The sequence below is a fragment of the Antennarius striatus genome, chromosome 9 (genome assembly GCF_040054535.1).
Source record: "Antennarius striatus isolate MH-2024 chromosome 9, ASM4005453v1, whole genome shotgun sequence".
Taxonomy (NCBI): domain Eukaryota; kingdom Metazoa; phylum Chordata; class Actinopteri; order Lophiiformes; family Antennariidae; genus Antennarius; species Antennarius striatus.
In genome coordinates this window covers 20,750,909-20,771,326 of record NC_090784.1, presented here as the reverse complement: position 1 = coordinate 20,771,326, position 20,418 = coordinate 20,750,909, and the positions used below count along the sequence as shown (strand labels likewise).

At 42.8% G+C, this 20,418-nt stretch overlaps 1 protein-coding gene across 7 annotated transcripts; it reads left to right on the top strand.

Annotated features, from left to right (window-relative positions):
* The first annotated feature begins 896 nt into the window (after positions 1-896).
* On the top strand, positions 897-20,393 carry gramd1a (GRAM domain containing 1A). 7 transcript variants are annotated; one of them, XM_068322931.1, is made up of 21 exons: positions 897-990; positions 3,208-3,627; positions 3,718-4,317; positions 9,393-9,603; positions 10,115-10,135; positions 10,887-10,971; positions 11,102-11,205; positions 11,415-11,510; positions 11,787-11,867; positions 12,205-12,323; positions 12,459-12,768; positions 13,004-13,157; positions 14,208-14,354; positions 15,320-15,441; positions 15,810-15,952; positions 16,183-16,286; positions 16,486-16,713; positions 17,006-17,090; positions 18,055-18,162; positions 18,254-18,374; positions 18,473-20,392. In XM_068322931.1, exons 3-21 carry the CDS (start codon positions 3,848-3,850, stop codon positions 18,560-18,562), a joined length of 2,799 nt encoding a protein of 932 aa, XP_068179032.1. In that variant the 5' UTR covers positions 897-990; positions 3,208-3,627; positions 3,718-3,847; the 3' UTR covers positions 18,563-20,392. The 7 variants fall into 7 exon arrangements, with proteins under 7 accessions (XP_068179032.1, XP_068179034.1, XP_068179031.1 ...); XM_068322930.1 differs by lacking the exon at positions 897-990 and adding an exon at positions 2,000-2,115; XM_068322928.1 differs by lacking the exon at positions 897-990 and having other exon boundaries at positions 2,140-3,370; positions 3,496-3,627.
* Positions 20,394-20,418: the final 25 nt, after the last annotated feature.

The following is a 20,418-nucleotide window of genomic DNA, read 5'->3' as shown; positions in this document are numbered from 1 at the left end:
AGAGTGTGAGGCGACAGGGATGCTTAGAGAAGCTTCAGAGAAGTCCAAATTGCCAAGTCATTGCGATGCTGTGCCATAGAGTTGAAAGGATACAGAAGCTGTTTGAAGATTAAAACTGACAATCAGGTAAAGGTGAATTCCTTACAGATTTTCAGGAACTGTGTTGTTAATACTGTTCACTTTACGTGACATTATAACTCTCACTTGGTTCTGCATGTTCTTTTGTTCCTGAAGTTCAACTGTTGGATAGTAAAGATATCAATGTGTGTCTTAAAAATATGATTTAATATGCATGCATTGTCCACATTGGAAGGGTGTGCTGAATGGAAAAGGAGTAGTTTAGGCAGTTTTGTAAAGTAGCACAGCAACACATTTATGCTCTTTTAAATCTGCAAGCTGAAATTGTAAATCAGTAGTAAGTTAGTTGATCATGCAAACATTTGCGGGTAAAAATGAGAATGTTATTGACTAAATAATTATTTAATTGAAGTAGTTTTCGAACAAAATATCAATCATTTGCTGGTTGCGACATTTCAAAGTAGGATTTCTGATTTTTTAAAATATTTTTTGTTTAACATTAGCTATTTCGGGACCCTGTTTGTTACATTTTCAAACTAATAATTTTACACTGATGAAATGAGTTGCAATAGTTTTCTAAAATAAATCTAGATGAGACAATTAAGAGTTGTGGAAAAACAATTGCAACTTACAGGTCTTTTAGCACTCTGCGATGCATGTTGCTTACATAAAAAAGTGTTTTATTAATAAAGTTGATTTGATTTTCAATTTCTCTGTATAATCTTCGTACCTTTTGACCCCTTATCACTTTTATGTTAATTTCTGTTTATTTTTAAATAGGAATGCCTTGTCAAGGTAAGCTCTCCTTTATCTTCTTATTCAGATAAGGATCTCTGTCATTGTTCACCTTATGTGCTCTGGAGGTGAAGACAGACGATGTTAATGTGAAGATGCCGCTGCAAAAAGAAAGAGGTGAGATCAACGTGCCATTCTCCACGAACATGAAATTTATACAAGTGGTTTCTTTTTTTTTTTTAGTAAATGATGAAGTTAGTGGATTAAGAGTAATTACTGCACATAACTTTAGTGGACACAAGGGGTCGCAATGTTTCTGTCCAGTTTCTTTCGGTCATAATGAAAAAAACAAAATTCCCTTCAAAATAACTCTGAAATGACGCTAAATCTGCGGATCTGTCTGTCCTTGATGTTCAACATGCACACAAATCATAGCTGGTGCTGCAAAACTTACTACTTATTGTTAAAAATTGTTAAAAAAAAATAGTGTTTCATTAGTTTGTTTAGCACTAAAAGCTGAGAGAGTTAGTACATGCATGGCGGTGGAAATCGTTTGAGTTCATTTGTAGAACAGATGTGATGGAATATAGATTCTCGCTTGCTTTGTTTCTTGCGAATCTACTCTTCTTCTGCAACCACATCCTGTGAACAGTTATTTTTCCGGACTGTACCACAAAGTTCGTACTGGGGGTGCTCATGTGATAATGTTCGTGATTGTGCATAATTAACGAGTAGTAAACATTTTATTAATTATATTCTGTGAATGTTATAGTTATATTATAAAATATTCGTGGGTTTGCGGTTGTAGAAATTTACAGAATTTAAAAAATATGCATTGATTAGACCTCTTTACGCCCCCCGTGTAATGCACCGAGTTAATTGCCCTGCTGGCTGACTTCTTTCCATATCTTTTTTAGCCGTATTGGTTAACTTTAGAGCCAAGTTAGTATGCGACTGGTGCGTAGCTAATGTTGCCCGTTAGATTTAAATGTAGTTTTACTTACATTGTTTTATACCGGGATTGTTTTTAAGAGAAAAATGGAACACGTTGGCATTCGTCGTCCACTGCAGAAAACGATAGCCTCCTAGTCATCTTTGGCCGCGGATAACGTTAACTAAAGTTGGTTGGCTAGCTAATGGCTAACTCCTAGCTTCAGCCGGCAGATGCGTCTGAACGCAGCTCAGAATGTTGATGTGTTCCTGTGAGAAGGTGGATTTTAACATTACTCCTCGCACAGTCGCTCGGCTTGTCTTCGAAGCCGAGCAAGATAACAGAAACGGAGGAAACTCATCCAATGGGAGGTAGGAGTTCCAGTTTTACCAACAAAGGAGCCCCCTTTTTTTTCTCCCCCCCTCTATCATTATAAACACTTCATTTATTTCTGCAAACCGTAGAAGTCTGTCTCTTATCCGACATCATAAAACCATGTAAGTGATCAGTGGTTACCCTCCCGTCTTTTAACTAGCACTTAAATGCAAAGGCATTGAAGCGAGGAACGTTCATTTCACAGGATGAAACGTTCCTGAACATTGCAGGACATCGTTGTGTGTGTTGTGTATCTGATCAATGTGTTCTGTGAGGTTATGGAAAGAAAAAAAAAATCAGACTTGTGTGGACCAAAGAGTGAAGCCTGCACGGGGATTATGATGGATTACACTGGACAAACAAGCCAGTGCCAAGATTGTTCTTGTTCAAACAGATCACAGCAAATACTGTTAGACGTGCTCAGCCTCTTGCTTTGGAAGTTCATGTTTTGAAGGCAAACAATGGAGTGAGACAGACAAGCAACCCTGCCCGTGTGGAGGACACATCTGCAGTATGTTATGTACTATGAATAGTAGCCTGCAACAGCAAGGGGGACTTGTTGTTAGTGTTGTGTATTCTCTAAAGGTGGTTGTCTATGTCTGTAGCGACTCGTAGGTTCTGAGTGAGATTGTTTGTTTGTTCTTTCAGTGGGTGTTGAAATGGTGGAATTTTTAATTTTCCTGTGACACGCAGAGATAAAATGTGTTTTCTGGTCGTTTGTTCTCTAGTTCACCCGGTTTTGGCAATTTCTGAGTTATTTAAAGGGAAAAAAGAGTCTTGATTCATGCTGCGAAAATACGTACAATTCTCCTAAATCTATGCAGTGGAAAACATATCATACCATACACACCCCAAAAAATATATACTGTTAACATGACCTCTGATCTAAATATTGAAAATATTCGTCATACAATTTTCCCTCTGTTAATCAGAACTGGCGTAGCATACAGTATCATAGACTGGAGAGAAACATATTTCTTAGAGGAAAGATTTAATAATGCTTAAGAAATATATTTTGAGAGAAGTAGTAGTCAGATATAATTAAGTCATTTGTATGCAAAGTTTCTGCTCTTTCCACTCTTCTTCAGGTAGTTTTCTTCTAGATACAGATCTGTCTTTGTCTGAGACTTCAACTCAAAAGATGAGCCAGGTAACGCAAAAACAAGCTTAAAGGTTGCCAGAGTAAGCTGAACGGATCAGTACGGACGAAGGGAGTGACACCGGACACTTTAAGAGATGCCGAAAAGTTATGTAAGAGCATTTTAGCCACTCTGCCAAGGTACAATCTATACAGACTGGACAACTAAAATGACTGTATAAAAAAACATTAAGTGGCAGTCCTCCTTGCTCATTATTGCATTTTTCTTATTATAAAGGAAAACTACAACCACTGGTAATGTGTGAGCTTCTCTGCAGTCATCACTTAAGGGGAAATATATTTGCCCGATGTGAAGACTCTTCCTCATGTTTACCAGAAATATGGACAATACTGAATCATCTTTTTAATGGTTAGTGTTGCCTAATAAGTCGATTTGAATGAGCTGACTTGCACACAGGTAGTACTTGATGTGTTTAATCCTCTTGTCTCTAAAATATAGCAAACTCAAGCATGACTTGATTCCATCTGAAATTTCGATCGTGGTCTGCCTCAGCTCTAAACATGCAGGTCCTTGTTGTGCCTTTTGCTTGACTGAACAAGAAAATTAAATCCTGTTGAAAGAGCTGAAGATGACTATGTCCTCTCCTGTGGGACAAGAAGGTATCACTCAGCCACAGCCCATCCCCGTCCCAATGCTGACTGTCCTGCCACCATCCTCGGATACAGAGTCCTGGTCTCGCTCGCCTAGCCCCCGACTGTTACGTTCCTGCCGCCACGGGCATTTCCACCGCAGTAGGACACGAACCAAGAAGCGAAATGAGGACGATCAAGGCTGTACTCCTAAGCGCCATTGGGCGAAAAAAGTACAAATTGCAAAAGAGGAGACTGAGGAGAAGGGAACCATTCCACCGAGGGGCCCCTCGCCCTCCCCCTCATTGACCAGTCAGATGGAGGGGGAAGAGCAAGGTCAGGACAGCCCTTCACAGGACTTCCTCCTGCCACCGTCTCGCTCCTGGTCTCGCAGTCCCTCTCCCAGCCGGCGCTCCCGTTGGTCCCTCAGGAGCCTGCTCAGCAGAGACTCTGACTGGGAGAGCTGCAGGTTAGTGAGCTGGATTCATCACAAAATACAGACAGCTTTGAAATCATGAAAGCAAGTATGCAGAATTTATTTTCTACCTTACAAACAAAGGGACAAAGTAAATTCTTGTCACCACCTTCATTCACCTGTATGGTCATTTGCTTATAACACTGCCGGTGCTTTATTAAACTGTCTTGTGGATATTCAGCTCTTATAGATATGTTATAACTCAGCTTTTTGATATCCAGGCCTGTTGAGACCATATTTGCCTGCAGTGCATGTTCTTAGGGAATAATAAGGGCTCACATTCAGATGGATTTGAACCGGTTGACTTTTCTGTAAAGACATACCAGGTCATGTATTTAGGAATGTGATGGAGATGATTAGCCTAGGGCTAAAACTGCTGAGGACAGATTATACTGTTAAAATCCTGGTTAAGTTGAAGGGATTCATTTTATTCTCTGACGTCGGACAAAAAATAATCAGGCTGGCACTCGGGTTAGAATTAGTCATTCTACAAGATGGCTTTGCTGCTCTGTACTTAAAAGTAATACGACATGCCTGTTGCATATAATCTGGAATTGATTTTTATTGCTTTGCTAACCTTTAAAGAAAAGAAAATCTTTTAATGAGTAGAATTTGTTATGCAAACCGTAAACAAATGAGAGCCTGCTGTTGTGACTGGAAGGGAAGACAGGAGCGAGAGGCGGGGCTCATGCACCATTTATCCTGTCTCTCAATCGTGACATCACCGTCAGCCAATGGGAGGGTGGTGTTAGTCTGATGATGTCACGTGAGTCCAATCAGAGGGAGGTTCTGGGCTGCTCAGCAATGAGCTTCATCTGGGGAGACCAGGGTGATTCTCTTGTGCTCCATATAAACAGCTGAGCCTTTTTATCGACCCAGTTATATTGTTTTGTTTTTTATTAGTGTAACCTACCCAGTTCTGAGTTATGATCCCTTTATTAATGCTTTGACAATGGGTGTTTGCCGTGACAAAAAGATTTAATTGTTTAAAAAGTGAAAGATCCAGGATTAAATGCCAAGTAAAACCGGCTTTTTACAGTAAGGCTGCAGGAAGCAAATGTCCGGGGTTATGAAAACCATAATTCAGATAAGAATGAGCTCTATTCACTCCAAACAAATGCATTCTTCTCTGTAATGAATAATGTTCAGTTTACTGGTGTGCTCACACAGCGCCTCCAAACACAAGCGATAGGACGAAATATTTTTCGGACAATCCTCCATGCCTGCCCCAAATCTGAGGCACCGAGTTTACACTTGACATTTATGCAGATAAATGTAACTCTGGCCAACTGTTTACTGAACCTCAGCACACCTAAACTGAATTTTCGAGAAACTTGTGGTCTCACAAGTATAAACATCAGATCTAGTGAAAACCTTGGGTTCGACTGATGATAACCAATTCATAGCATCGTAAAACGTAGGTTTAATCCATCCTCTTATGGCCTGAAAAGTGTACGAGAGTGAATGGAGCTTAAATGCTGCACTTTATCATGTGCATTTATGCTGAAAGTCAAGTCCAGTACAAAGTCTCCTTAGACGGGTCATTTCATGAGTCTTAGTACTGTATCAGTAAAAATCAGAGAGGATAGCAAAAGATTTAACTTAAGTTAGTTTGTTAGCCTGTGATTCTTACATAGTAAAGTGTTACAATAGGATAAAATGTGAATCCTGCATTTTTGCTTTTTCACTTCATTTGAGGACAACTCATATTATTCGGCCTAAATGCCTCTCTTGACCTTGGCAAGCAGGGACAGATACGTCGATGTGAGTACTTTCAGCACAAAGCTTCAGAGGAAAATAGTTTGATAACATTTGCCAGAGCTTGGAGTACGGTTGTGGGCGCTCTATCTGATTAATGATAAGCTGTGCTGACAAGCCAATTGTTTTCTATATATATACACGTATAGGACTGGCCAATAAGGTATAGCCGCGTGGATTCTTAGGTTTCTACCTACTCTCGCTGACTTTACTGGATGTCCCAGCCCTGACAGAACGTATTCGGGACAAATATGTTCTTTTCGTTATCTTGGCCTTTTTTCACTGCCCACTCGACCTGCGAATCTGACATGACCACAGGCCGCTGGTCAACGTCGGAAAAGCTGATTACACTAAGCGAGATCGAACGGTGGAAATGTAAGTTTGGCTCAGGCCTGCGTGGATTATAATGTGGAATCTAATCCAGAGGGATGGACAGAGAGATTGAGCCTTGAGGGATTGCGAGGCTTCTGGGTCCTGGCCAGGTGGGTCCATCACAGCCACTGTGATCTTTGTGTTTACAAGTGTAGCATATTTTAGCTGCTGTTATCTGTTGGTCATATGTTCAAAGAGTTTTATCTGATAAACTGAAGGTTTCCATCCCACAGAATATTGTATTAAGTAATCTGTTAACTTTTTTTCATTGATTAGTCTCTATAAAGCAGAAATTAGTTATAACATCTGACAGTTTGACAGATGTTATAACTGCAATTTCTACCACCTTTGCTTAACAATAGCTGCTTTGATTTTTTACTCTTTTATCATCCCGAAGCTGTGAACCCCCCCCCCCACACACACACACACACACACTCACACACAATCAACACACGGAGCCGCCTCCTCCTCTTCCTCTGTCCTTCACCTCCCTCCTCCCACCACCCTCCCCCTGTTTGCACAGGGGATTACGGATGGAGGCAGCAACTGCAGCCCGTTACCGGGTCCTGCGAGCGGCATAGGGAGCAGCGGTGCGTCCGGTAACTGGACGTTACCCGGGTGCGAGGTGAAGGGAAGCCGGACGAAATGGGGAAATTAACATCCGACCACGGCTCGGTGGAAGATTGGCGCATTTTTTCTACCATGAGGCTAAACGGAGAGGACAAGGGGAAATAGCGGACAGGCGGTGATATAACGATGCTGATGCGCTGATACCGAACAGCGGACCACCGACTCGGGTTTATTTTCGTGGATTTTTCCGTTGGATCTCAAACGCCTCATGACATGTTCGAGTAAGTCTCCTGTAATGGGATGAATAGCAATCTGTATGCCATGCTGTAATCCGTCTGTGGTGCTCTATGCTGGGGGGTGGGGGTGGGGGTGGGGGTCAAATGAGTAACAGCTAGTAAATACTGCTAATAATACGAACAGGACAGGTATGGTTCAGTTATAAACGCAGGTGTGCTGGGAACTGTGTTGCTATTTATATTCTGATTTACGGGACAGTCGATGCTCAATCGGTAACACTGGTCCGCCCTTCCTCCTCCTCCTCCTCCTCCTTCTCCTTCTCCTCCTCCTCCTCTTCCTCCTCCATCCCTGCGGTGACTGGTGTTCGACTCTGTCTCGTCTTCTACTTCTTTCTTGTTTTGGTTAGCAGGTGTGCTAGCTTCCCGGTAGCTAATCCGCACGCGTGTGTGTGTGTGTGTGTGTGTGTGTGTGTGTGTGTGTGTGTGTGTGTGTGTGTCGGCCTCACGCTGACCGAGGAGAGGAGGGTATTGGGGGTAATTAAATCAGAGGGACAGCTGGACGGGTTTGTTTTGTTTTGGGCTGCTGGCGCGTGCTGACATGGATTGACAGGACCCGTTGCCCTGGCAACAGTCATTCATCACCCGTTTGTGCTTTTAAAGACTTCTCAATTTTATTTTGTTATTGTACCGCTATTATTACGTCATTGATTATTAAAACGAACTATAAATGACATACACAATAAAATATTAAATTCCATTCATTTCTCCAATGGCACCGTGCGAGTAAACGTTTTATTCATCGACACTTGCTCGGTATTGATTGGACGATGTGGCAGACTTCTCCTGTGGGAAGCCACAGCCACACAGCTGCTGCTGAGTGTGGATGTTGTTGCTGTCACGATCAGTCACTCAACAAACCACACAAGTTTTCAGTGGGGTTTAGGTTGGGGCTTATTGCCAGCGACATCAGACGTCCAGAACAGCTTCCATAATGCATGTAGGACATTCCCGATGATGTTCACTCAGCTGTTCCTGCCTTTTTTTTTATAAGGGTGGGTTTAATTCAGGAAGTTTGCAAAAAATGCAGAGTAGACAGCAAGTTATAGATGGAGCAACCACAAAAAACAGTGTTGGATGGTCTGTTTTTGTTTGTGCCGCAGACTGAGTTTACTATCGCTCCTCCGGTGTCTATTTGTAGAACCCGTGAAGTGTTGCTGAACACATACCGTTTAGTGAGCGAGTGGAGCATTCATCTTTGAGAGATTCGCGCCGGTCGTGAAGTTCACAAAATCAGACGAGTGTTTTAAGCAGCTGCTGAACGTCTCGTTCGTGGTGTCTGCTCGGGAAACGGAATGGGTGATTGTAAACAGCTGCGTGTTTACGTGAACGAAAAGTTGACTGATGCTCAATGCGGCTGTTGTTACTCGTACAAAGGAATGAGGTGTAACCGTGGAAACCATGTTGTGGAGTAAATATGGACATTTTCACAGGTCACTGATCTGAATGAAAGGTGGAAACGTTTTGGCAGTAGGATGTTCAGAAAAACGGAGGCTGAGCCATTACAGAAATATTTAGTTGCTTATTTAGTGTGTGATTGATAAAATATTGTTCAGTGAAATGCCCTCAAAATGCCTATTGATCGTAGTCAATTCTCAAAGCGTGGTCAATTACGTCTATCAGTAGCTGACCTCACTTGTACTTTGAATCCAATACTGTGCAGCCTTTATCCAGTCCATGTGTATGTCTAATGTTGGGTTTCAGTGTTACAGTTGATTTTTAAATTAGTAAGCACATGTCTCTGCTTTTACACAAGCTTACCGAAAAATCTGATTTGAGAATGTGCGATAACAATGCTGCGTTTTGTAGTTGTGCATCTTGATGGGACAGTCTCAAAATGCCAGCGAAGAAATAATTATAACCCTAATAAGATTCACAGCCTTGCATAACTTTTCTTTGGTCATCATTGGGTGGTTTTGAGATGTTTTTCTCTTATCAAGTAGGAAATGCCTGCAGCCTTTCATCATCACAGCATCACATTAAAGCATTACAGATCAAAATTTAGCGATAGGCTATCTCAGAGTTTCCTCTGTTCTTTTTCCTGAGCTGCGTCTCTGTGTCTTCTTTCGTCTCCAGTACGGCCAGTAATTCTCCACGTAGCACCCCCGGCAGCTCTCCCTCCTTGCGGCGAAGGGTCCTTGGGGGCGGCAGGGCCAGTGAGAGTGAGGGAGGAGGAGAGAAGAGTGGAGGCGGAGGCTCAGATAGCCCCCTGCCCTCCATACCCTCTGCCTCCTCCCTCACGTCTGCCTACCCCATCGCTTCTCGTCACTTCAGCCGCAATGCCAAGGTAACTCAGAATGTCCTGTTGATGTTTCAATCCCAGATGTGTTGCCGCTGAGATGCCTGTAGATGCCTATAGTTAAATGAACACACTATAAATGCATGTCTTTCACGTCAGTAATTTAATTTAAGCTTTACTTCAGATGTCTTTAGCGAATGTAAATATTCTACTTCATTAACCTTTTCTTTAGTCCGCTGAGCTCTTACGACTTCCACTGTCAACAAAATGTAGATATCCCATTGTTTAATGCTCAACGTTGAGAAAAATGAGTTGTGCTCTAGAAAGTTTCTCGGAGCTCGCTGGTCACATGTCCAGTTTTTGTGCTGATCGCTTTAACAAAACCACAAAGTCACACGAAACAGTCTCAGTCAATATCTTGGGTCACATGTATGCAAATATCAAAGTGGATGAATGTCCTGAGGCCACATATGCTAATATTTCATACTTATAAATTTTATATTCTCATAGAAGAATTCGAGGGCAGGTCATTAATTTGTTCTTTTTTTTATATTGACAGAAAATGCAGAGCTGGTACAATGTAAGTATTCAACAGCACCTGATTAAGAATTCTCACCCCAGGGTACCGCGCTCTGATGATGTTTGTCTTTCAATTCCACGTGGATGAAACAAGTTGACATAAGCGTCTCTAAGTTGGAGGAAGGGAGCATTAGGCGTTATTTCTGCCTCGTCTGTCTGTGCAAAAGCCGTAATGAGTATGGCATTGGTGTTGCGCGGCGTCTTGCAGCGGAGGTAGTTAGCAGCAGGATGGGACTGGGGTGCTGATATGTGTCACCCACCACCAGGAGATTTTCAGACAGCTAGCAGCTGTGTACAGAAAGGAGAAGAAGAGCCAAAAATGAATGCAAATGGGGGAGACGACAAGATCCGGGAGCTCCTTAACATCAAAGCGCAGGATAAGTTCACCCACCCTGTAACAGGGACGGTAAAGGATTATTATTGTCATGTCATAATATTGTTTTTAAGAGCTATTTGTTGATCCAGATGCTGCCACTGCTGCGTGACATGTGGCACCTGTTTTGCTTCTTAACCACCACATGCTAGCTTAAAACGACACCCAAGTGTCATGTCGCACTTGTTTCTTTCAGTGTAAAAAGTTGCAATGATGAAGGGTCTTTGTGGCAGTCAAAATTATAGGACGATAATTAAATATTATTTATTCTTTTTGAAGGATATGAATATCCTGAAGTCTTTTCCTCACTTGGTTAATTTACTGGATATTGGCCCACTAGGCGTGTGGCTTAACACATTTCTCCTTCCCTTACCCTCAGGTTCTCAGTCCTACATACAAACAGCGCAATGAAGATTTCCGTAAGCTCTTTAAGAAACTTCCTGATACAGAGCGACTTATAGTGGGTGAGTGTTCAAAGTTTCAAAGACAATAAACTTTGTATCTGGTGCGATAAACTGCAAAAAAAAAAAGAAGGAAGGAAATAAACCTCGGTTATTCATTTGACCTTCTTTCCTGTCCTCGTTCTCTCCTCAGACTACTCCTGCGCTTTGCAGAAGGACATTCTTCTTCAGGGCCGCCTTTATCTGTCAGAGAATTGGCTGTGTTTCTACAGCAACATCTTCCGATGGGAAACCACTGTAAGTCATGCACACATTGTGTACACATTTGCGCTGCCTTCAGCCAAACACATGCCTGTTGTAGCCGAGTTAATGGTGCACCTGCAGTGGGATAATAACCCTTTTAATGCCGTTGTTTGCTGATCAATATAGATAAGCTTTGGGCTGTAGAGAGATAAGCGAATCACACACACACATAAACTCATGATAAATGTCTTTCCCTTGTTCAGATCACGATCCTGCTGAAAGATGTGACCTCTATGACCAAGGAGAAGACTGCCAAGCTCATCCCAAATGCTATCCAGATAAGCACTGACAATGAGAAGGTCAGACTTGGGCACGAATAATATTTATTGCACGCATTTATCCGTCTGTTGTCTGTTTATTCCAAAAGTGTCTTTTAGCAGGAAAAATATTGCTGTTTCGCTCAAAAGGATCATTTTTTTTGTAGGGAAAGTGTTAAGAAACGAGCTGACTCGAGTTTATCGCCGCTGACCATGGCAAAGCAAGCATTCCTAAAGCGGGAAACCATCCATCTTATTCACTGTCACTGTTTTTCTTTTCTCCCTTCCTTCCTCTCCCACCGATTTGACCGTTCTCAGCACTTCTTCACATCTTTTGGAGCAAGAGATCGCAGCTTCATGATGATATTCCGTCTCTGGCAGAACGCGTTGTTGGACAAGGTACGGCCTCCTCGCCCGTCGTCCTGAAAGGTCGTTCTGCTGACATGACTAGTACTTAACTTCTCACAATAGAACACCGCGTTAAGAAGCAGGAGCTGGCCATAAACACAGGCTTGGAACAGTTTAAATCACAGTCATTTACAAGGTTGGGAAACAGGCATTTATTTGACTGCTGAAACAGCACCACACTTTCACTTTCTGAAGTGTGCAGATGTACAAAATGTCACGGATAAGTCTTTTTTTAAATGGAGAGATTTGGCGAAACTCAAACTGTACTGTCTGTCTTTTAATTAGAATCGGATTTAATTCTAACTAGAGGCTTGTGCTTATTTCTCAGTCTCTGTCCCCCAAAGAGCTCTGGCACATCGTGCACCAGTGTTACGGCACTGAGCTGGGCCTCACGAGTGAAGATGACGACTATGTCTCCCCCACCGCTGAACACATGAACGGCCTACTGTGAGTGCTCATGTCGTTATCGACTGCGCTTTTCTGTTTTACATTTTTTTATTTAAATGATGAATTTGCTTGCAAGAAGAACCACTCGACTCTTTCTCTGGATTGTTTCTCTGAGTCTTTGTCTCACCTCCACAGGCCAGGGGACGAGTCGGTGTCAGTCACGGACCTGCTGGACCTCAGCTCGGTGTCCGTTCCCTCTACGGGTAGCTCTCCCCCTTCCCTGGTACCCTGCGGCCCAGCAAGCCCCCCCTCAGCTGCCAACCTTGTGGGCTCTTCTCCCCCATCCTCTGCATCCTGTCTGCCAATAGAGGTGCCTTCCTCATCCGGACTCAGACTCAGCTCTGACCCCCTCGACCCCAGTCCACCCAGCCTGAACAGCTCGCTGCCATCGACCACACCGGCCAACGCTTCTGCCTCAACCCCAGCCTCTGCTGCTGCCTCCTTTGTGAGTGTTCTACGTTTTCTTTGGGTTTGCTCTGAGGAGTCGCTCCGGTTGTTCCCCCTCTCATGTTGATCTCAATACAGACGGATATAGTTCAAGAAAGACGATAAGTGGAGCGCTGTGTGGAGTGTGTATCGCTGTGTTAGTCTGTGTCAGCATGAGGTCTGCTCAGTTGAATCTTCTCACATCTTGTGACTGTTGTCTGCTGTTCCTTCCTTCACACACATCCCCTCCCCAGAATTCAGAAGAGGTTGGGGACAGTCTCTCTGAGTCAGCCAATCACATGATGCCCCCTCCAGCCACCAGTCTGGGAAACCTGTCCTCATTGGATATCACCAACGATGAGGATTTGCCCACAGACCCCAGCAACTCCTCTGACACGCAAGAAGAGAGTGAGTGACCAAAAACCACAACTGCCCAAAAGAGATGACGTGTGAATTATATACATACTGAATGAGTTGAGAATACCTATTTAATGGTTTCCTAACTAACCTATTCATGGTGTCTTTATTATAAAATCATGGTGTGAATGTTATTTTCTCAGTGCACTAGGTATAGAATAACATCACCATCAACCAGTTTAGTTAAAAGTCTTCTGGGACGGTAATCTGTGGTCATGTCTCCCCGATATACTAATTTAATATATTATTTAAATCCAGTTTTGTCCTGTGTAGTTTGTAAAAGGTGCTCTGAAAAGCAGTGTGGTCGTCTTTGGAAACACATTAATAGCAATAATATCACTTAGAAACACAAACAGGTGGGGGCAGGTGCCTTTTTCCTCTTGAGCTTTAATGGTTGTGGACTTAAAACTTGTTGTGACATTTTTACACTTCCACTTGACATTTGTGTTTGTCTCTTCCTGCCAAAAAGCTGTTAGCGCTCCAAATCTTGTTGGCTACCGAGAGTGAGAGCTGTAAATTCAATGGCTGATTATAATTTTAAAAATGCTCTGTCTTTTATGCAACTTTTAGAGTCTGTGTGTTTTCTTCTTGTATTTGTTCTGCTCTTTTTTAACCTGACAATGAACTGACATTCTCTTTATGTAGATGCTAAAGTTCACTAAAGATCAGTTCTATTCTTTTCTCTTCCTGTTCCTTTGACCTTTTCTTTGTTCTACCTACATAATTAATAATTGCAGGGACTTATTCTTCAAATTCTAAATTCGAATGATTCAGTGCTCTGGGTGGGGTAATGTGTCCTGAACTAAATCAAGTACCGGTAATTACTTCTGATGGTTATGCAGATGCCGTTGTTACACAGTCACATGATTAGCCTTAAAGTGCTTTTATATGAAAATGAGGTGATGGAATTGCTGTGACTGCCTGAAGGCTTAATATTAAGTAAAGATAATAAGTTATAATATAAACACAGCCAGAAAGTGGGCATAGATCAACATAACCAGGAATATAAAAATTGTTTCCTGCATTTTGTCTGACCTTTAGGTGAAGTGGAGTCATTCTGCGCCGACCTGAGCGGACGACTCAACATCAACACCGCCATTCGGATGAGTGTCGACAAGCTCCACGATCTTCTGTTCTCTGTAGACACACACTTCATCCAGCACCTCTTCTCCCAGCGACACTTCACTGGTGGGTGAAAACACAGCAAAGACGTAAAAACAGATTTTCCCTGAGGTCACATAAGCCTCATTAGTATTCAATGCTAACATAATGTGCCATTTTTCGCTCTGGTTTTGTCATTCAACTCATGTTTGTTTTTAAAACTCAGCATGAATTATTTGTGAAGCTGTTTCACTTTGATGGCGATGTGATGCCTAGAATTGTTTTTGACACCACCCCACAACTTGCACTGACTTGTTGGATAACTTGCAGGAAGAGACGGAGAGAGAGACACAGAGCGAGTTTTTCCTGTTGAGACGGTGACAATTATGGCCGGGTGTTTGTTGACACTTTTCTTTTTTACTGGACTTTTGAAATCCTTTGTCTTAGATCCTGATATTATCAGTTGGTGTTGATACTGTGACACTCTTTTACATGTTCAGCTCTTGGTATGCTGCAAGTGAATGTTTTCATTCATGCTGCCTTTTTGAAAAAATTCTGTTCGAGGTGTTATGATTTTTGAAATTACTTTTGTTGCTCTTGAAGAAGCAACTCACACAGAAGCATTAGCCACTGCAGTGCTAACAGTGCAGCTCTTTACTCTGTGTTAACCGCACCAACATTGGTTCCTTTTTTCGTCACCACTCTGTTTATTCCTTCCCTTTTTCACTGTACAACCATTCAATTCAATAAAATAGACTGATAATGTTTAAATGCAGTGTGTGTTAAAAGGAGGACAGCGGTGAGGCTGGAGGTGCTAATTTGGCCAATTGCTTCTCCAGTTGGACGCCCATTCCACTCAGGAACACTGCGCAAGATTAATTTGGGTCATTTCTTTATCTCATTTTATGAAGGAACATAGTTTCCCCCTCTCCTTTTCATTAATAACCTCTTACCCTTCTTTCACTCTAATTTTAACAAGAGCTCAAGGGAGTTTTTTGCCTCATTCTCTTGTGTCACTCATTTTCTCTCTATCTTGTTTCCATCTTTCTCAGACCTCTCAGTGGGTGAATGGCAACAGGACAGTAGCAGTGGGAATACCAGCCGCGTTCTTAGCTACACCATCACCCTCAACAACCCCCTTGGCCCCAAGACCGCCCCTGTGGTGGAGACACAGGTAACATGCTTAATAACTCTGTATTAACAAAAAAAACCCAAACAGAAACAGTTTGTTCCTTTTTGTCCGTTCATATTCAGGAACTGCATTTTTGGGTACTAAAACCACAAGCTTTTAAAAACAGACTCTGGCGATGAAACATTTCAAAACCATTCCAGCGTAGTGTCAACCACAAACTGCAGTTCTGACTGGAAGCAATGATGACATACCTCCACTTGACGAATGCCTATTACTTATTCATATCTCCAGTAATAGCTGCCATAAAACAAAAACAATAAGATATGAAGCTATGCTTTATAAAGTATCATTTTATCTAATATTATCCTGTATTTTCTTATCTTTGTATGACATTTTCTTCCTGGTTACAGACGCTGCACAAAAGCAGCGCCCGGGGGGAGTGTTTCGTGGTTGACTCTGAAGTCATCACCTCAGGTATCCCCTACCAGGACTACTTCTACACCGTCCACAGATACTGCCTCACCTCCATCAACAAGCACAAGAGCCGCCTCAGGTAATTCTCAAGTTTTAATCTTTGAATTCACCTGACGGAGCTGAAGTTTACAGATAAACCAGATTATTGTGTGTTCAGAAACTCCATTCGGGGTTTAAAAATGTCAAAAATGTCAGAATAACCTGGTGCTTAATGCCCTGACGACAGTAGAGGTGGTTGTCGACCTCTGGACTCCATCAGATGGTCTGTATATATTTAGAAAAAGGTTCGTTTGCTTTCTTTTTGCGCAGAGTTTCTTCAGATATCTGCTACAGGAAGCAGCCGTGGAGTTTGGTGAAAACATTGATTGAAAAGAACACCTGGAGCGGTATTGAGGAGTATTATAGACACATGGGTGAGTCACATGATCTGTCTTCCCCCAGCGTATGTGTTGTGTATAAATAGTTTTTTGTCTATGTGAATAAAAACACCAATCGTATCATGTTGAGGCTCTAAACTGAATGACTGAAATCGGCGTGGAGCACGCTGGTTATATTTATTTATCACTTCACTTGACTTTCCTGGCATGTCAAACCCCCCCCCCCCCAATGCAGAAAGTGAAGTATGCAAGCTGGAGACGCTGCTGCAGTCCGAGGTTTCTGTGGTAACCACGGACGAAGCGGTGGGCGGCGATAAGATCGCACCGGCCCTGCGGCGCCGCAAACGCGCCTGCTCTCGACGGCAGGGCGAAAAAGAGAGAGAGAGGGAGGGTGGAGGCATGATGGGCCCCGGGGACAGAGGGGACCGAGGAGTCGGGGAGGAGAGAGACAGAAGAGAAGTCGGTGAGTCAGAGAAGGATGCAGTCGGTGAAACGCTGCAGATCGATAGTTCAGTTTTTGCAAACGTCATGAAGGTCATGGACACCAGCAAAAAGCTTGAATCTATTTTCTGTAAGTGCTGCCCTCTGGTGGTTCTGTGTGGAGCAGTAGAAAATGAGATTATTGAATCCAGGGGGTCGAGAGATAAAAAAAAAAGATTTATTCAAGACTGAAAAACAAGTCTAATTTGTTCGAGACATGAAGTCTTAATAGGAGACATAATATTCTTGGTTGTTGTTGTTGTTATTTTTTCTAGGTGCTCAATACGTAAAGCGGGGGGAGTTGTCACACGGTGGAGGACAAAACAGCATATCCACCATCCTCCTCATCGTCAGCTTCATGTAAGCGTGCACCTTTGTTCAGAGCTTCCCTTCTGGCTCTTTGAACTCACTGATCACATAAGTCTGACGTGTTATTCACTCATCATTTTATACATAATAGGTTACTCAGAACTGAGCTGAGTGTCTTCCTGTAAATTGAGATCATATGATGTTCAGAGGTAAAGCACAGAGTGGAGAGAACAGTACATGTTTTGTCCTTGCATGGGATCTTCAGTAGAACCCTCCAATATTTTGTGATTTAGGTGGCTATGATTGTATATTTTTAATCTTATTGGGTTTCTGCTTCTTGGTTCTACCCTCATCTGAATGCATCCTCATTCAGACGTGTCGGATATTGTTCTTCTGGCCTCACGATGCCTTTCTTGCTATTTCTCTTTCTTTTCCTTTCTGCATTACTTCTTGTGAATAGGATCTGTATCAGGTTCGTATGAGAGGCTTTGATTTTGTATCACTGGCTGCATACATTTGAAATTACACCAGAAAAATCCACTCTCTGATACTCGACTCTTTTGTAAGCTACCTTTTTTTTTACTCAAATGTACTCCTCTTCATTTACAGTTTAAATTCCTTTAGTCATTCACATGGTTCCCTTTTCAGCCCCATGTACAGTCGCTATTTATCTTCAATTTTATCTTCTTACATTAAAATTACAGAGAACATTTGTTCCTGGGACTTACATCATACCTTCATCACATAATTTACAGATACTTTGAAAGTCATCGGTGTTACAGAGACAGATGAGGTTTAGTCGCTAAGTACATGACTTGCGTAACATCTCGGATGCAACTGACGTTCGTATCAGGGTGGATTTTTCCAGTAATAAACATAAGTTGTGGTGTGAATAAACACTCATTCTGTGTCATCAGTGCTTTGACTTTACCTGTAAATACCTTTCTGGGTGGATTTAACCTGTGTGATCATTCCAGTCGGCTAACCAGACGCTCGTCTGCTCTCTCTTCGTCAGTCTGGTGGTGCTGGTGGCTCTCAACATGCTGCTGTTCTACAAGCTGTACGCTCTGGAAAGAGCGGCCCACACACTGGAGACGTGGCACTCCTACTCTGTTGCTGACAGGTAAACGCAGCTTCCGCGCAAAAAAGGACTGTTGTAGTAACGATTGCACTGGTCGTAACATCTCCTCTCTTTCCACTCGGTTTCGGTGAAGTCCTTTGCCTCAGACGGCTGGAGAATGGGCTCAGGTCCTGCAGCTTCAGAGGCAGTTCCACCAAGCTCAGCTCAGCAAGTGGCAGCAGATCCTGCAGTCGTCCGTCACGCTGCTCGACCAGGTCTGCACCTTTATTTCTTTACTATTATTCAGCTTAATGTCACGGGCAGCCGTCTCTCAACCCCCCCTCTCCCGCTATGTTATGTGTTTGTCATCCAGATGAAGCAGTCTTTAGAAAAGCTTCACCAGGGGATTGTGGTGCCGGAGGTGCAGCAGGATCCTCCTGATGATTCCTTCATCCCTGACTGAAGCCCGAGTCCAGCCCCTACAGGTCAAATATCCCCCCTCCCCCACCGTCTCCCACCTCTGGACACACCGTGGTAGCTGGGATCAGGAAAAAAACTCCTCCTGTCCCTCGTTTCCAAAATCAGCAACCAAGAATGGGACTTCATGTCCCAGAAATCTCTTGCCTGAATGACTTGAAATGGCGACAGTCGCCTTCAGCGAACTCTGGAAGGACCACAGCAATAATCTAACACAGCTGCAACGCACCTGTGCTCGCTCGACTGGGCCAAGCCACTGGTTGGCTAAATCACCCCCCCCCCAGTTTTCACTAAACATTTCAAACTGACCAACAACATTTCTTTATTCCAGACACACACACCCTACTTTTATGACTATCGCAGACTTCATTTCCTCTTCCGGCACGCGACATTTCATAGACGCGATGGAAAGGGATCAGCATTCTCCAGAAAGTTGGAGATCTTCCTCGTAGTCCCGGGAACAGTTGGAAACCTTCGCCTCTACTGAACGCCTGCTGATTTAAAAAAAAAAAAAGAAAGAACAAACTCACTGAGTGGATGAGAGCGCCGACAGGAGCAGGACACCTCGTTCTTTGTTTCTCATCCTGTTTTGGATTTATTCTTCCTTGTCCAGTCATGTTCATCGGGGGGCGAGGAATATTTTAACATTACAAGTTTTTCATAGTTTTAGATGTCGGGTGAACATCTGAAGGTAAACCCCAGACACCCGCCCAGTCCCGCCTGGTTCGTATCTTCTCTCAAGGCCGTTGGTTTGTTTGTTAAGGTAAAGTTTCAGACCTTTACAGTATTTATTATTACCGGTGACCTTTGACCTGAAGTCCTGTCCTGCTTGGGGAAGTAATTTGGTGGGTGTTCCGTGATCTGATTGGCTGTTATGCTGCAGACCAAGACGAGCTACACGGGGCGAAGAATTGCTGTCAAAGCAATGACAATAATTATTCAATAATGTTTTGAATGTTTCAGAAGAAGTAGTATATAATATTAATAATGATAATGTTATGACGATGTGTTGTGTGTGAATGTGTATCAAGGCAGTGAATACAAGCAAAGGTTTCAACTTGAAAGACTTGTGTGTGTCGCCGAGGAGCCCTCAGTGTTACAGATGTTACATTTAGCGTTTGTGGTTTTTTTAAAGTTTGTTTTCAGAGTTTTTTTTCTCTTTTACGTTCGGTCGCTCGCTCTTCGCATCACAGAGGAAGACCTTAAAATTTGCAGGACTAGAAGTGGACTCGATCGACTCGACACAAAAGTCGGGACAGCGAGCGCGTCGTCCAACCGGGCCGGGTAGTTCAAAATCAGAAAGGACCAAACAGCTGAAGTAAAAAGGGAATCTGTTTTTCGATTACGTTTTATTGGTTGTAATTTTTTTTTTCTTTTTTGACTTTTGTGTTTTTTCGATTGGTTTTTCACCTTTGATTTTTGATTATTGTTTAGTTTTCTTGTATTTCCTCTCAACCTTCTCCATCTGCTCAAGTCTGGCCTCTGATGATGTCACAATATTTCACCGAACTACTTCCTCTGTTTGTCTCCTACTCTTCATTCAGCCCCCACTTCTCTCCTCCTATATATAAACCCTCCTCCTTCACTCCTCCCTCTGTTTCACTGAAAATAGCGGCTATAAAAGCATGTGAAGCCATGCTGTGCATGGCACCACAAAACAAAATGATGTAATATTTATTAAGGGAGGGAGGGAGGTAAGGAGGGAGGGTCCCGGGGAGCGATGTGGGTCTGGAGCAGGGATGAGAATGTACTGTAAAAAACAAAAATAATGTGATTGTAAACTGCGCGATGGAGAGAAATGAAAATCTAAAACATGCAACAACTCCTCGCTCGTTTTTGAGT